Source organism: Neofelis nebulosa, chromosome 2 (assembly GCF_028018385.1).
Source record: "Neofelis nebulosa isolate mNeoNeb1 chromosome 2, mNeoNeb1.pri, whole genome shotgun sequence".
In the NCBI taxonomy this organism is placed as follows: Eukaryota; Metazoa; Chordata; class Mammalia; order Carnivora; family Felidae; genus Neofelis; species Neofelis nebulosa.
The window spans coordinates 55,948,599-55,965,009 of record NC_080783.1 but is presented as its reverse complement, the minus strand read 5'-3'; the positions used below and the strand labels follow the sequence as shown (position 1 = coordinate 55,965,009).

General features: G+C 39.1%; 1 protein-coding gene across 2 annotated transcripts in view; it reads right to left on the bottom strand.

Annotated features, from left to right (window-relative positions):
* The window catches only part of PDE11A (phosphodiesterase 11A), a 375,452-nt gene that overhangs the window by 225,336 nt on the left and 133,705 nt on the right, over nt 1-16,411 (bottom strand). For both annotated transcript variants that reach the window (XR_009256998.1, XM_058712978.1), the window contains exons 3-4: nt 9,311-9,400; nt 3,899-4,039 (exon numbers count right to left, since the gene is read on the bottom strand). Coding sequence is in view for 1 of the 2 variants with exons in the window: in XM_058712978.1 (XP_058568961.1) it covers nt 3,899-4,039; nt 9,311-9,400 (231 nt within the window). In the remaining variant the exon portion in view is untranslated. The remainder of the gene's footprint in view (nt 1-3,898; nt 4,040-9,310; nt 9,401-16,411) is intronic.

Here is a 16,411-nt window from a genome sequence, read left to right as displayed (position 1 = left end):
ATCGACAACCTACAGAATCAGACAAGAAGATGCTGATAAATCCCAGTTATGCTGAACATTTGAACACACCTGTATCAGAGAATGAAAGGGGAAGAACAGAAAAATATTAAGAATATGAATGATTTGTTCTCAACCAATGGATCTCGAGGGAAAGTCAGCTGGAGAAACCTCTTCTGGAAAAGACTTTCTTCCCTGAGAAAAAGAAACATGAACAGAAGTTTTCCTTTTCTCTTCTCCTGGGACACAGTTACATGAAGACATACTGCCTGGAGCTGTGCCAGCCTCCTGGATCATGAGGATGAAAGCCAGTCGAGCACTGAGACATCCACAGGAAAGTGGACAGAGCTACCTTGCTGATTACATCATCAGGCTACTGCACCACCCGCAGCCACCTCCTGCAGACTTCTCATATAAGACACAGACGTTCTCATTGTTTAAGCCATTTTCCCCGTATATATTGTATTACTTGCAGAAATCGCCCAAACTGGTATGTAAATTAAAGCAATTTCAATCAGTCTATAAAGAATTTCTCACAGAACTTGATAACCTACTCTTAAAATTTATATTAAGGAGCAACAGGCCAAGAATAAGCAGGCCGATTTTAAAGAGAACAGCACTGAGGACTTGTTCTCAGATATCAAAGTGTATTATGAAATTACAGAAACCGAGACAGAATGATACTGGTGCAGAAATAGACAAATAGACTAGTGAGCTCAGAAACAGACCCAGGTATATATGGAAACTTGATATAATACAGAAGTGTCATTACAGAGTGTGTGTGTGTGGGGGGGGGGGGGGTGACACAATGGGTTATACATATAGGGCCTTACACTATACACAAAAAATAAATTCTAGATGGATATGAAGACCATAAATACCAGATGGGTTAAAGAAAATATAAGACAATGTTATTATAACATGGAGGCAGATAGTTTTTTTAAACAAAACTCTTAAAGCACAAACCAAAAAGGAAATTGATAAACTTGACACATTAAAGTTAAAATATTCCTGGGGTGCCTGGGTAGCTCAGTCAGTTAAGCGTCCGACTTCAGCTCAGGTTGCGGTCTCACTGTTCCCAAGTTTGAGCCCCGAGTCGGGCTCTGTGTGACAGCTGGGAGCCTGAAGCCTGCTTCGGTTTCTGTGTGTGTGTGTCTCTCTCTCTGCCCCTCCCCACTCCAAAATAAATAAACATTAAAAAAAATTTAAGGTTAAAATATTCTTCACAACCAAGATACCTGTTGGGAGAGGCCACCTTCATGAGCCCTGAGTGCACAGTCTTGCTTTTGTTTGCTGAATTGTGCAGCGTCAGATTTTGGCACCTGGTATCCAGTTCGGTCTGGCTTCTCCTTCTGTACTTGGCATGACCGTGTCTGGCGTCCTTCCCGTAACTGCTATCACACAACCAGGGGGAGTCTGACGTTTTGAGAAGTCTTTGGTGGGAAGTGTGCTAAAGAAGAGCATGGCACTGATGGGGTTTCTACCTGGTGACCCACGTGTATATACCCTCACTCCTGCCTTCACCCCTCCCACAGCAACCCAGGCAGTCCCTTGCCAAAAACTCTTTACAGCTTTTAAAACAGTACCAAGCAGATTAGTCTCCTCTTTTTGCACATAGCTGACTTTTACCTCTAAACCTTGGCCCTCTAGATTAGAGGAGCTCATCCTCACTTTCAAGGGGAGGAGATGGGCAAAGAGAAGAAATTGTGTAGAGTGGCCTGGAATTTTCTGCTCTAATCCCACCATTACAGTCTGAGAATTTTCAGCTGTGGTAGCAAAAAAGTCTTTTTAACTTTCAGTAATATATCAACACCTTTAATGCTGATACCATCTACTATAGATAGTTGGGATTTTTATGTTTATTTATTTATTTTGAGAGAGAGAGAGCGAGCATGCAAGCAGGGAGGGGCAGAGGGGAAGAGAGAGAGAGAGAGAGACAGAGAGAGAACTCCAAGCAGGCTCTGTGCTGTTAGTGCAGAACCCAATGGGGACTGAAACTCACGAACTGTGAGATCATGATCTCAGCTGAAATCAAGAGTCAGATGTTTGACCGACTGAGCCACACAGGCGCCCCATAAAGTGGTTTTTGACACCCACCCCCTACACTGTTCCTACTCTTCCCTCCAGCTCTATCCCCACCTTCCATATCCACTTCTGTCATCTGTACTTTTTCATCTGATGTGCTGAAGAGCAAGGCCACAGCACAAAAACCAGTCTCTGTTAAAAGATTAGCAAGAATGGCCACCCTCAGCTGGTTTTAGATTACTTGCAGGTCTGTTTACAACTGAACTAGCAAACAGTGAGCTTGTCCTTGTCCAGATTCCACCTGGCCCTCCAGCCACTTGTCCTCACAGGGACCCAGGGGGTGGTTCAGGGAATCCTGGCAGCCGAAGCCCCAACAGCTTCCTCTTCCTGCCTTTGTTTAGTGACAGCCTATAGACTGCCTGCACCAACAAGCACCACCAGCACCCCCCCATTCCTTTCTGAGGCTTCAGAGTCGGGGGGGGGGGGGGGACTCCAGCAAGCCACTCAACCGTCTGAGTCTTATTTCCTGCTCAATAAACTGAAGATGATAATAATGCCTGTTTCATAAGGATGAAGGGGAAGTAAGTGAACTCAAGTGATTCACAAAAGCATCTGGAAGCATTCCATATAGGTTATTGGGTCGTGTGTGTGTGTGTGTGTGTGTGTGTCCCCTCCCAAAGTTCCACTGAGTTTTACACAATCACAGGATAATGGCAAGGTTATTGTTTGTTTAATCCACACTTGCTAAAGTAGAAATAACCCCCAGCTCTGCTAAAATATAGGCAAACACCCCTAAACATTTTAAATAAATATAGATTTTTTTCACACTTCATGTTGAAATTTTACAATACTTATTATTAAATCTCCCAGATTTACCCTAAGGTTCTTATTCTTTGAAGAAAACAAACCTAAAGGCAAAGATAATAACCTCTTCTAAGTACAGTAAAATATCATCCTCTGAGGTATTAAAACAGCACTTAAATAGCTAGACAATTCCTGGTCTTGGAAGACAGTTCACAGTAAAGATATTAAATTGCTGCTAAGGGTTTAGACATTTAACTTTCAAGAAGTTAGATTGATGATGATCATTATTTTCAATACTGTTGTGTGTTTACCCAGTGGATTTTCCCCCAAAGAGCCAAAGGGATCAACAGAAACCTGACAGCTAAGGTGCTGCAGACCTGAGGCCTTGAACTAGCTTGCCACTTGCCTTTGGAGTACCAGGACCCCCTGCGGTGAAGAGCAGGGAGCCTCCTCCACCTGCCCCATGTTCTGTGCAAGTGTCCCTAGCTCCAAAGCGACTGTAAGAGAACTTGGAGACTGCAGTTCAGAACTTTGCTGCAGAGCACAGCCCAGCTGAGGCTTGTCACTCCACTCAGCTCAAGTACAATCTGCCCGAGCTCCAAAAGCAAAGGCACTGCTTCTCCAGCATTTTTTTGCTTCCTCCTCCTGATAAGAGGACTGTGGAGCATCATCTGGACTGCAATCCACACCCATAGATGCCAAGGGCCTTCTTCGCACTGGGTGAATACGATAGGAGCCTGGCACCTAAGTTAATGTCTATGCATCTGGGAGGGACAGGGCAAACCATCCAACCCCTCAGTTCCCTCATCTGTAAATACTCAGGACTGGGATAGACCTCTAAGGGCCCCCACCAACCTAAGAGTCCCTGTTTCTAAGATGACGCAACACAAGACTGAAAATACATGTAAAAGAAATTTAAAAACTTTAGTTTTACAAAAAGCCATCTCATGGTTAGAAGAGTCATGAAGGGAGTGGTTTGAGTCATGATTTCACAAGCTGAATTACAAACAAACTACACTTTATTCCATTAATGCAGTCTGCAACTCTAGGTGACAGATAAAAAATGACTTACTGGTGATTCAATGTCCTCCAGGAGTAAAACAGAACAGCGTTCACATTTCAACAGAGTTTGGGCCCGATGCATTATTTTCTTGACAATTTTCTCCAGGTCAGTCTGTTCTTCAAATAGGTCATTAACAACCTCTAGCAAAGCCTAGGAAAGATGAAATGGATATATCTAGGTGGGTATAGGACTGAATAAAAATGTTTTTTTTTCTCTCAAAATTCCATTTTGTCTTTGCTATAATAAAATATAAATATATTTGTGTGGCTAATTAAAAACATGTTTTAATGTTTATTTATTTTTGAGAGAGAGACAGCACAAGCAGGGGAGGGACAGAGAGAGAGGGAGACACAGAATCCAAAGGACAGTCCGGGCTCCGAGGTGCCAGCACAGAGCCTGAATGTGGGACTTGAACCCAAGAACCGCGAGATCATGACCTGAGCTGAAGTCAGCCACTTATCCAACTGAGCCACCCAGGTGCCCGTGTGGCTAATTTTTAAAGCATTCATGATTGTTTTGAAATGTTCCATCATTTTGTTTTATCACAGAGTTTTGAGCTGGAAAACACAACTTGAAAATAGTGCCAATCCATATAATCCCATATGAATCCTACATATAGCTATAGATATATATATATGGCTCTGAAGCTTAATTAGCATTCACCACTATATATATATATATATCTCCCCCTCATTAATCCATATATATATGGATTAATATATATTACACATATATATTTTATATACATACACATATATATATTACACATATATATTACACACATATATTTATATGTGTATATATATTAATATATATATACACATATATATTAATATATATATTACACATATATATTTATATATATATAAAACCCTCATTAATCCCTCTACACAAGAAGTATTCTTTCATTCCACCTGCGCAGGAAAACATTTAAATACTATTATATATCTCAGGAAAGAAAGTACCATTAAAATTTCTGTTAAAACAACAGAATGAAAAGCACACAAACTAAAGAAAAAAACCCTTAAAATTCTAACTTGAAAACTGCATACTCATTTAAAAATCAAATTGCAATAACCTGTTATTTTATCCAGCTAAGTTAACTTGCAATTTTTGCATTGAAATAATATTTATTTGGACTTTTTAATTACATGGCTCTTTCCAGAGATTTCAGAAAAGTGGGCTATGTACAGGTAATAGATATTATGCTTCTATCAGAGAGCAATAAGAAAATTACACAGCCAGTGAATTGTCCAGAGGGTGCTTTGTTCAGTAGAACTTAATGAGATGTACACTCTCAGGTCTGACCTCTCACAAAAGGATTTTGTGGATTTTCAAATTAACATCTATTCAGGTAGATGGTGTTGATGATCATCCCAGGGATATGACCAATTGTCAACTTTAGTAATGAATTTGATTTGTCTTGAAACCATTGGAAACGTGAAAATTTCTTCTCTGAGTCTGTTCAGGTAGAAAAGCATTTGAATGAGTTAAGAGATCCATGAAATGAGTCTAGTTCACTGAGCATCTAAAAGAGGATCAAATATCCTTGGTAGCATTTTCTCTAAAGAGAGCTTGTGAATGTGGCTAAAGGCCCTGGGAAGCTCTATGATCCTGATGTGGAGAAACACCAGGAGGTGAAAAAAGTTTTGAGTGTATCCTGACTGTTTGGCATTTGGACAGCAAATTGCTGTTAAGAAGGCAATGTGCAATAATTTCATACTTAAATATAACATTAAAAATGAGGCAATTGTCTAAATAATTACCAACACAATTCCCTGTTATTAAGGGGGAAACCATTATTTCCTTAATCATCTAGACTATTTCTTCAGATGGATCATATTAACTGAACAATTATTTAACTTTTCAATTTGTTGTGACTGCGTGGATAGGGCCTCTGGGACCCATATACAAGAACATTTATCTCAGAGGAAAAACTAATTGTGCCTTGAGTCTTGCACTGACAAAGCACATCATAGTAATTTTACTGTTTCTAATTAAAAATTGCTGCTTTACTAACAAGTGATAAAAGTTTCACAAATAACAATACAGACTAGTTCCACGATGGGAGAAAAAGAGAAGGAAATCTAGGATGATAGGCAATTCAATAGACATTAGAGACCATTCATACAGCTGAACACTCCCCATTTCTTTATTTCACTTGTATTTCCCCCTCCCGCTCCTTCTAGTGCCTTCTTTTGTTCCTGGGCTCATCCTTGGACCTCTTCCCTTCTCTTATCCACATATTCTCCTCCAGATTACCCAAACTGGTGCCCTACTTTTAAATGCCATCTATATATACTGATAGTTCCTAAATATGAATCTTGAGTCCTGACATCTCACCAGACCTTTAGACTCCTGTACCCAGCTGTTTACTTGCCATCTGTACAAGCCAAAAGTCATTTTCACTCATTTCCCACATCAGTAAGCTTTGTACATTTCACTGCCAATTTTGGGAGGAATCTCTCACTTTTCACTGTCCTAATTCCAGCCACATTATTTCTTTTTTTCCCTAGCTCTATTAAGATATAATTGAAATATAACTTTGTGTAAGTTTAAGGTGTACAATATGATGGTTTGATACATGCACATACTGTGAAATGATTGCTACAATAAAGTTAGTTAACACGTCCATCACCTCACATAATTACAATTTGCAAGTATTCTCTCCCATTCCATAGGCTTCTTCTTCATTTTGTTGATGGTTTCTTTTGCTGTGCAGAAGCTTTTTAGTTTGATGCAGTCCCACTAGTTTATTCTTGTTTTTTTGTTTTGTTTTTGCTTGTGCTTTTGCATTAGAGTCAAAAAATTGACGGAGCTTTTCTCCTATGTTTCTTCTAGAAGTTTTAGTTTCATGTCCTACACTTATATCTTTAATTCAAGTTAATTTTTGTGAGTGGTGTAAGGTAGGGGTCTGATTTCATTTTTTCCATGTGACTATGTAGTTTTCTCATCACCATTTATTAGAAAAACTATCTCTTCCCCATTAAGTATTCTTGCCTCTTTATCCTATATATGTTAACTTACAAACATGGGTTTATTTTGGGGCTCTCAATTCTATTCTACTGGTCTTGTGTCTGTTTTTAGTGCCAGCACCATATTGTTTTGATTACAATAGCTTTGCATTATAGTTTGAAATCAGGAAGTGTGATGCCTCCAGCTTTGTTTTTCTTTCTCAGGATTGCTTTGGTTATTTGAGTCCTTCCTCTCTACTCTCCAGATGCATGGATCAAGCTTTCACCTGCCGCGGTGCCTTTCCACTTGATATTTCCACCATCTGGAATGCTCTTCCCTGATCTTTGTGTGGTTTTGCTCCTTCATTTCATTTAGGTCTCTGTTCAAATAACATCTTATAGAGAACTTCTTGATCATGATCTGAAATAAACATCCTCCCAAACTATCCTTCAGTGACCAATTCCTATTCCTTTATCTCATTTCACTTGTTATAGCACTTATCACTACCTGATACTATATTATTTTTTATTTGTTTGCTTGCCTACTATCTATTGTTTCCACTAGAATAGTAAGTTCTATGAGGGCAGGGACTTCGGACACGCAGTATCTGAAGAACGTCACACAATAAATGTGCTGAACAGGTAAATAAATTGTGCCAAACGTGAGGATGTAAAGATCAATAATACATGAAGCGTCCCTTAGAGACTTCAAAATGTAGGTGGAGAAGAATGCCACCAATAAATATTATACAGTGTGATAAGTGTCCACAAGTAGAATAATGGCAATATATACAAGGAATGACGAGAAGAAAGGAAGGGAGGATTAACTAGAAGGCTGAGCTGGGTCCTGAAGGATCTGTAAGGCAGGTGGTGGTGGGAGGAAAAGGTGGACATGATGCATTGAAGGCAGAGGGAGGAATGTGGCTAAAGGTATAAGAAAGTAAAGTAACAGGCTGTATTCTGGCAACAGGGGACTATTGCTGGAGTGCCAAATGAAAGGAGGAAAATGGTAAGCCATGGGGCTGATGACGAAAACAGGATCCAAGTCAGAGAAATGGTGTGGTATGCTATGTTAAAGAAGATGGCTGCAGTAATCTGTTGTGTGCATCTGTTGGCTGTGAAATATTCATAAATCATAATGCTTAGCCAATGAAACTTTTAGTCAATTTGATTACTAATTAGCTGAGGATTTCTAACTTTTTGAAACCTTGTTAAATAAATTTCTAAGTTGTGGCAGTAATCTCCATGTATTTAAACGTATAACAATAGGGCACCTGGGTGGCTCAGTTGGTTGAGTGTTAGACTTCTACTCAGGTCATGATCTCACAGCTCATGGGTTCGAAACCTGTGTCAGGTTCTGTGCTGACAGCTCAGAGCCTGGAGCCTGCTTCAGATTCTGTGTCTCCCTCTCTGCCCCTCCCCTGCTCACACTCTGGCTCTCTCTCTCTCTCTTAAAAATAAAAAAACATTTAAAAAGTTATAAATAAATAAATAAATAAAATAAAATAAAAGTATAACAAGTCCCTGGTCAGTGGCACGGACATGTCTTCATCTCTCAAGTCATAAGTTCGAGTCTCACATTGGGTGGAAAGATTACTTAAAAAATAAAAAATAAAAATTAAAAAAAGGTATAATAAGCTTAATATAATTTGATCTCTATTTGATACTTTAGAATTTTTTTTGAGTATCGGCCCACCTGCTATTCCTCTTTCTCTCCTTCTTTCCTCTCTTTCTTTCCTATTTAACTCTAAAGCTGGTGAAGGTATAGGAGATCAATCCCTCTTTGTGTGTGTCTTTATAATCCTATAAAAGTGTTTGCATTATTGTCCAGCCATCTTGTGATGGTCTTCCAGAAAAACTTTGAATTCAAAAGCAAAATTTATGAGATGGGGTGAAATAATTTGTAACATACCTTGCTTCTTAAAGGAACTAAATTATACAATTTAGTGTGTTATTGTCTCAAAGCCGTAAGTAAGAGTTTATCTGCTGCCTTACAGTATAGATGTGAATTAATTTCATTTTTTTAAAGATTATTTATATATGTTGAGAGAGTGTGTGAATGTGGGAGGGGCAGAGAGAGGGAGAGAGAGAGAATTCCAACCAGGCCCCATGCTGTCAGCAGAGCCTGATGCGGGGTTCGATCTCAGGAACCGTAAGATCATGACCTGAGCTGAGATCAAGAGTTGGACACTTAACCAACTGAGCCACCCGGGCTCCCTGAAATTAATTTCATTTTTAAAAGAAGCTGGTACTATTTCCCCAAACAACAACAGAGAATATGTATCCACTTCCATTTGGACTTATTGCTTATAGGTATCTTCAACCATAAATTTGAAGGATTAAACAAATTAAAAGGATTCCTGGACTATTCAAAGATCATCTGCTATTTTTAAAAGACATGATGACTCACAGACACTCGAAAGTCAGAGAGCTTTGAGGGTTGTCAACAGTGTTTCTTTCTACTCACCCTGCTTCTTTCATACTCTTTCCTTGAGGCAGCAAATAGCTGAGCATTAGATATGGCAATTCCACAAAATGGAAGATACATCTGCATAACCTGGGGGCAAAGAGAGTGTTAAAAACATTAAAACATCACTGCACCAAATTCCACATTCACTGCATTGGCCTGATCATAATACTTTGTTTTCAATCACAGAAATTGAGTATGGAATTGTTGATACTAGTATTTTAACTTTGGAAAGGATATTTTTCAGAGTTAACTATAACATGGTCTCAGTGAAGCTTTAACCATGGACAGTCACATCTATGAGCATATAAAGTGAAGCAACAGGCTATGATGACTATGATACAGGAACTGTATCTACATCATCTGTGCATTCCTTCTCTGATCAATGAAAAAGGAATAAATGAATAAATTTATATATCTAGAATCTAAGGCAAGTGCCCACATTCACATTTGGGGGCAAGCAGGCTGTGAGTCAATTTCTTTGCACATAAGTTATCTGTAGTGGGGAATCTCAGCTTGACCCTGGCACTGTCAGCTACAGATTGAAGTATGCAAGGGCCCAGTAGGAATTTAGCAACCTGAGGGCCTAGCAGCCTGAAGCAAAAGAGCTCAAAATGTGCCCACCGTTCTGTTGACATAACTGGATTGAATGCAAATTTGTGGGATGTCCTACTGAAGCCTGTTTGAGGAAAGGCTGGGGATTCTTTAAGAGAACACTTCTCTGATGGGAAGAAACAGCTAGCTGTGGTGGGCTCGATCCCAACAAAGACTTTCTCATCATTTCAGTATCACTGATTTTCAGGACTGCCTGGCACTCTCACTCAAATTCATTCCAGAATCTCTGATTCCAAAGGGAGAGAAAATACCCCAAGTAAAAATCAAAAGAACTATTTCCCTAAACTCTTTACAACATAGCACATTGGGACAAGTAATATTGCTTTGGGACTCCTCTAAAGCAGATAGAAAAGTGCATGTTTCTTCCTCCCTCTGTCTCCTTGTTTGTCTGTCTCTCTCTCTCTCTTTCTCTCTCCCTCTCTCAATCTCTCTCTCTCTCTCTCTCTCTCTCTCTCTCTCACACACACACATACACACACACACACACACACACACACACACACACACACACACACACTACAAGGTCCTGTGAAGGGGTACTCTAGAGCAGTGACAAAACAGAGCAGCTCCCAATTCCTAGAAGAGTTTACCACAGGCGAGGGATAAGAATGGCAGGAACAGTGTGAGACACCCCGGGGACACTCAGAAAAGAATTACCCAGAGTGGGAGGTGTTTTTGCAGCAGGCTTGAGAAAGACAAAAGATGAAGAAAAATCCACATTCCTTATCATTGCTTTCCTATTAGATCTTGCTTTGGCTACCTGGGCATATTCAGCTGTGACCTCAGGTCCCAGAAAGTATTTCACAATGCCGTAGAAGCCAATGCTGTGACACCACTCTTACAGAAAACAGAGAAATGATGGAATTGGTATTAAGCAGAAGTACAAAACCAGTGAGCTGGCTGATTTTTACAGATCTTTCCCGGATAAATTCCTTCAATGAATTTGATTCCAACTTCTATTTAATGAGGACCTTCTATTTAATGAGGTGCCAGACACTCTCACTTCATTTCTTTATTTGAATGGCACATCAACTTGTCATGGAAAAATTTCAAGTACATTTTAGAGATCAGGGAATTCAGTAACTTGCTCAAACTCACACAGGAACTCAGGTCATCTTATGCTACAACTCATGATCATGTCTTACAACATGGTGCCTCCTAGAACTGGATGCTATTTCTGTCGCCCCCTCATTCCTCTTCCTTACTACTCCCCCTCATGCCTTAGGAAGTTTGTTGGTAAGCCAGGATAAAGCTGTTGACATAAAGCTGCCAGATATTCTGCCAGAATTTCCCTGCCTTTAGCCAGAATGGGACCACTTTCAACATCACCTACACACACAGCACTTTTCTTGTAGTTTCCTGTTGTTGTTGTTGTTGTTGTTGTTGTTGTTGTTGTTGTTGTTGTTTTGACTCTGCTCTGGAGACAGTGACTATGATGGAGGTGGAGGGAAGGAGGGGATACAGGTTATTTTATTTTTCTCCTTTTCTTTCTTTCTCTTTCTCTCTTTCTTTTTTCTTTCTTTTTCTTTCTTTCTCTTTCTTTTTTTCTTCCTTCCTCCCTCTCTTTCTTTCCTTTCCTTTTCTTTTTTCTTTCCTTCCTTCCTTCCTTCCTTCCTTCCTTCCTTCCTTCCTTCCTCTTTCCTTCCTTCTTCTCTCTCTTTCTCTTTCCCTCTTGACTTCCTGGCTTCCTTTCTCCTTTCCTCTCTTTCTTCCTGTATTTATTTGCCTTCAGGGGCCAAGTTTAAGGTGGTTCAGAAGTCAACCAAGTATGTAGAAGAGAATGACCAAATAAATATGTGAAATGTTTTCTAATATATCATAGGCTTGCTTCAATTCCTTTGTAATGCCAATATTTATTGAGCTCCAAGCACTGGGTCTTGTTAAAAATTATGTGACTATTAAATTAGATGACCATTGTCCTTTATATGGCTGTTCTGTGTGAAAGCCAACAAGTCACTTAACCTTTCTGAACCTATTTCCTTATCTGTAAAATGCCTGGTTTCGCTGGGCAATCTTCCTAATCCTTTTTAATTCTAATACTTGGTGATAAGTAGAAACATCTATGAGCTGTAATATTCTACTTGCTGGAGAAAACAAAGAATTCAATAAACATGCTCACATTTTACTCAAGAAATAATCATTTATAGTAGTAATCGATATTGACAAAGTCCTTGGATATGACATTAAGCATTTTATACATACTATATCATCTGATCCTTGTAACTACATATGCTATACCATTCATTCCATTTTTCAGATAAGAAAACTGGGCTTTACAAACTTATCCAAACTTTTTGGGAGATATCTCTCCATGGTTCTCACATTTCTGAACAACGTAGAAACAAAGGCACTGCTCTATATTTCAAAGGTGTTTGTATAATGAATGGCCTTGGAAAAAAGTGTCTTCTTCCAGAGCAAAGAGCAGACTTGTTTAATATAAAGTATAATTAAGATAATATTCTCTGGAGTAGAGGTCAGGCAAGCTTACTGTCCATTATGGAAGATCTGTGTTCTCTATATTTGAGGTTCCTCTGCTATAACCCATGTCCTGTGTTATCAAAATGATGCTGTTACTGAACACTATCCCAAGCCAGAAATAGCTGTTCACGTATCAGTAAGACTATTTTATTTTTCATTTGTCCTGTTGGTATATTGATATGAACTCTACAACATAGTTACTTAGTAGCTGTAATTGTAAGGTAAGAGCCCAGGAGAAATTACTAAGATCCATGGTAAATTTATTTATTCCCTTTTTATTGAGCCAGTTGCTATCCATTTTATTTTCTCATTCCATTGATTCCCATCCCCCACTACATTACATTTCTTTTATTTTAGTGATTAAAACTAGAAAGTCTATGTGCATACTTAATAAAATCTAATTTTAATATCTTTAGCCTCCTTCCAAATAAGATAAGAAGGTTGAATACTTTAACTTTCCTGTTATACATGTTACTTTTTTGCTTTTTTTACTTATACCTTGTTTTGTTACTGCAAGTTGGACATTATTATTATTACCTAATGCTTTTTTAGATTTACCCACATGGTTCCCAATTTTTTCCTCTTTGTTCCTTCTAGCCTCTTCTTGTTTCCTTCTGAAATAATTTTCTTTTTTCGAATCCTTTAGAATATCCTTTAGTATTCGTGGTAAATGTGTTTTGTTTGTATAGAAATGTCTTTATTTATGATCAATCTTAAAAGGTAATTTAGTTTGCTATACAATTCTAGATTGACCACTGTCTCTCATATTATTCCCCCATCATGTGCAGCTGATGCTGCTAAAATGTCCACTGTCAATCTAATTCATTGTACATTATCCATCTTTGTCCCCGGCTTCTCTTAGAAACTCTTTATGTCTTTGGTGGCCAGTCTGTACTTTTCCAGCCTCAGTCACAGGCTTAACTAAATCATATAGAACTCTAAATATATTGAGCAAATATTACTGAGGATGGAGACAATATTACACCTTTTTGACACATTGCAAACCGAGAGGGGAATCTTTATTTACAAAGGGAATGCTCTACTACCCTGTGTCATTTATCAGTACAACAATTCAGTGTTCTGAGGCCAGAATCAGTTCCACTATGGATACCTACATGACAATATAATCATAGAGTTTCTAAACAAATGTGCAGAAGAATCAGATAAACACATTTTGAAAGGAGGGAGTAAGAAGAAGCAGAAGCAGTATGGATATAGGAGATGATGAAAAATCTTAATCTTTTTTCCAGTCCCAGTGCAACAGATGTCTTTTTTTTTCAAAAAAGAAAGAGGGATACTATTCTATTCTGCTCTTTTTTAGGTCCCCCTCCTCCAAGAAAAAATACGAATTTGGCCTTCACTGTCTAGTTTCTGAATGCCAAAAGGTCTAAAAAGCCTTAATGACTAAGAAGCTAATGAGTCTGCACACCCTTGTGCAGTACTTTTCAGCTTGAAAGCACTTTATGAACATTGGCTAATTAATCTTTACAACATCCCACTCAGAAAGAGAGTTAAACTGAAAATCATTAAATAGCGTGGAAAAGTCCCTCTAGCCCTGGAAACTCATGAAAAGTATCACTAATAAGCATAAAATGTGAGCACTGGGACCTTCCATCAACGTCCTAAAGAAAGACAGTAGATACTGAGCCTTTCAAAACTTACAGATCACAGAGAAAGGCTGTTAAAGCCTCCAGGGCTGGTCCCGTCCAATAATACATCATTAAAGGACACTGGAGGTCTACACTGGAGATTCTGTGAGGGGCCTGGGGCCACCCCCTTTATGGACTCCACTCCTGAAGGCAAATAACTTGAAGAGCCACATCACTATCAGCTAAGGTCACGGGTGAGACAAGGTCTTCCCACCATCATGTAGCATCTCCTTTCTCTGTGCAGACCCTGTAAGTTGCACTAGCAGGTCCCTTCCGCCCCCTCTGGCAGTAACTATAAGGCAAAACTTCACTGAGCTGGGTGGGGCCACCTGATTGGAAACCGGGAGTGTTGTAACTCAAACACGAAATAAGTTCTTCAAGTAATTTGGAAAATAAGGTATCAAAATATGGATGTAGTCACATTATTCTCACATTATGAAATACTTTCCATATATTTTAGGAAGATAATATTTAAAAGAGTGAAAAAATGAGTCTGAAGTTTTCTAGAGTCTCCAGAGGAAATTCCTGCTTCCAGAGGTATAGTTTGGTTCACTGCAATTTTGTTTCTAAGCAAATTCAATAAAAGCAATAAGTCAGGTGTTTATTTCAAGAATAAGAATCCTGCATGAATCTTGTCACCTCACATCAAAGTACACACACTTGGCTGAAGCATGCCTTTCTCTTATCATGCTGTACCCTCTTTGAAGAAAACAGCCTCCCCAAAATAAATAGAGACATACATAAAGTACCAACTTTTAAAAAAATGTTTTAATGTTTATTTATTTTTGAGAGAGAGTCGAGTGGGGAAGGGGCAGAGAGAGAGAGGGAGACACAGAATCCAAAGCAGGCTCCAGACTCCGAGCTGTCAGCACAGAGCTTGATGTGGGACTTGAACTCATGAACAGCGAGATTCTGACCTGAGCCAAAGTTGGACACTTTACCGACTGAACCACCCAGGCACCTCAAGTACCAACTTGGTTTAAAAGAACATTGGCATGGAATAGACAATCCAACACATACTTTTGGAAACTGTTCGCTTTAAGTATAAACACTCTAGGGACACCTGGGTGGCTCAGCCAGTTAGGCATCCGACTTTGGCTCAGGTCATGATCTCACCATTCCAGAGTTTGAGCCCCCTATCGGGATCTGTGATGACAGCTCAGAGCCTAGAGCATCTTTCAGATTCTGTGTCTCCCTCTCTCTCTCTCTGCCCTCCCCCACACTCATGCTCTGTTTCTCTCTCAAAAATAAATAAAAATAAACAATAAAAACAACTAAAAAAAAGAACACTAAAGAGAATGTGGGGTGCATTTTATTCACAAAAGATGAGGAAGAGCAAGGCAGCAAATAAAGGAAAAGGAGAAACTTACTCTTCTGCTTTCCGTTCTTAGGAGAGGGGGACATAGGTGTTTCCGCTTCTGCCCTGGTGGGTATCAAAGTGGGGGACCCAAGGGGAACTGGAATGAGTACCCTTCAGCTATCTCACCTCTCTTTCTGAGGCTAGTATTGGCTAAAATATCCCTAAGAGGCCAAGTTCATCCAAGGGTAGACAGGCTGAGGCCAATTCCTGGTAGGCAGCCTTGAGCCATGAGTGCCCATTTTCCTTGACTTTTTGCAGGTGCTGGTCTGCTGAGCAACTGAATCTTGCAGGTACTAATTGTATCACCTGATAACCTTATTCCTCTTTGCTCCCACCTGAGAGACTTTAGAAAAACAACCCATTCATATCCAAAGGCACTTCTAAATTCCCACCCTCTTATGCACAGACACTTCATTGAAAGAACATATTGCAGGAGCCATGTCCATTCCAAGATCATTTATATTGTGCTTTTCAGATCATAAGATTTCAACAGAAAAAAGAAAAAAAAAAAAGCACTATTTCTACCACTCAGGGGTAACCACTATTAACATTTTGGAAACTAACATTCAAATTTTCATCTCTCTCTCTCTTCATATAAACTCAACTAGGCTAATCCTATATGTAATATTTTATCTGCTTTTTCCCCTTTTGTAACCAGCTATCACTTATTATGACCAATGTCTGTGGATGCAAAATATCCCATTGTATAGTGCAGAAAAAGAAATTTTATAGAGAAAGAAAGTAGATTACTGGTGCCTGGACTAGTGGTGGTAATGAGATTAACTGTAAATGGGATAAGGGAACTCACTGGGGGTATGTGCTAAAACTGATTTATGCTGATGGTTGCACTACTCATGAAGTTACTAAAAATCACTGAATCGCTCTTTGAAATGGGTGCATTTTATGACATGTAAAATATACCTCCATATAGCTGTTAAAAATTATCATTCAAAAATCCCACTCATTGTGTGAATTAATATTTTTTAGTCAATCATCTGC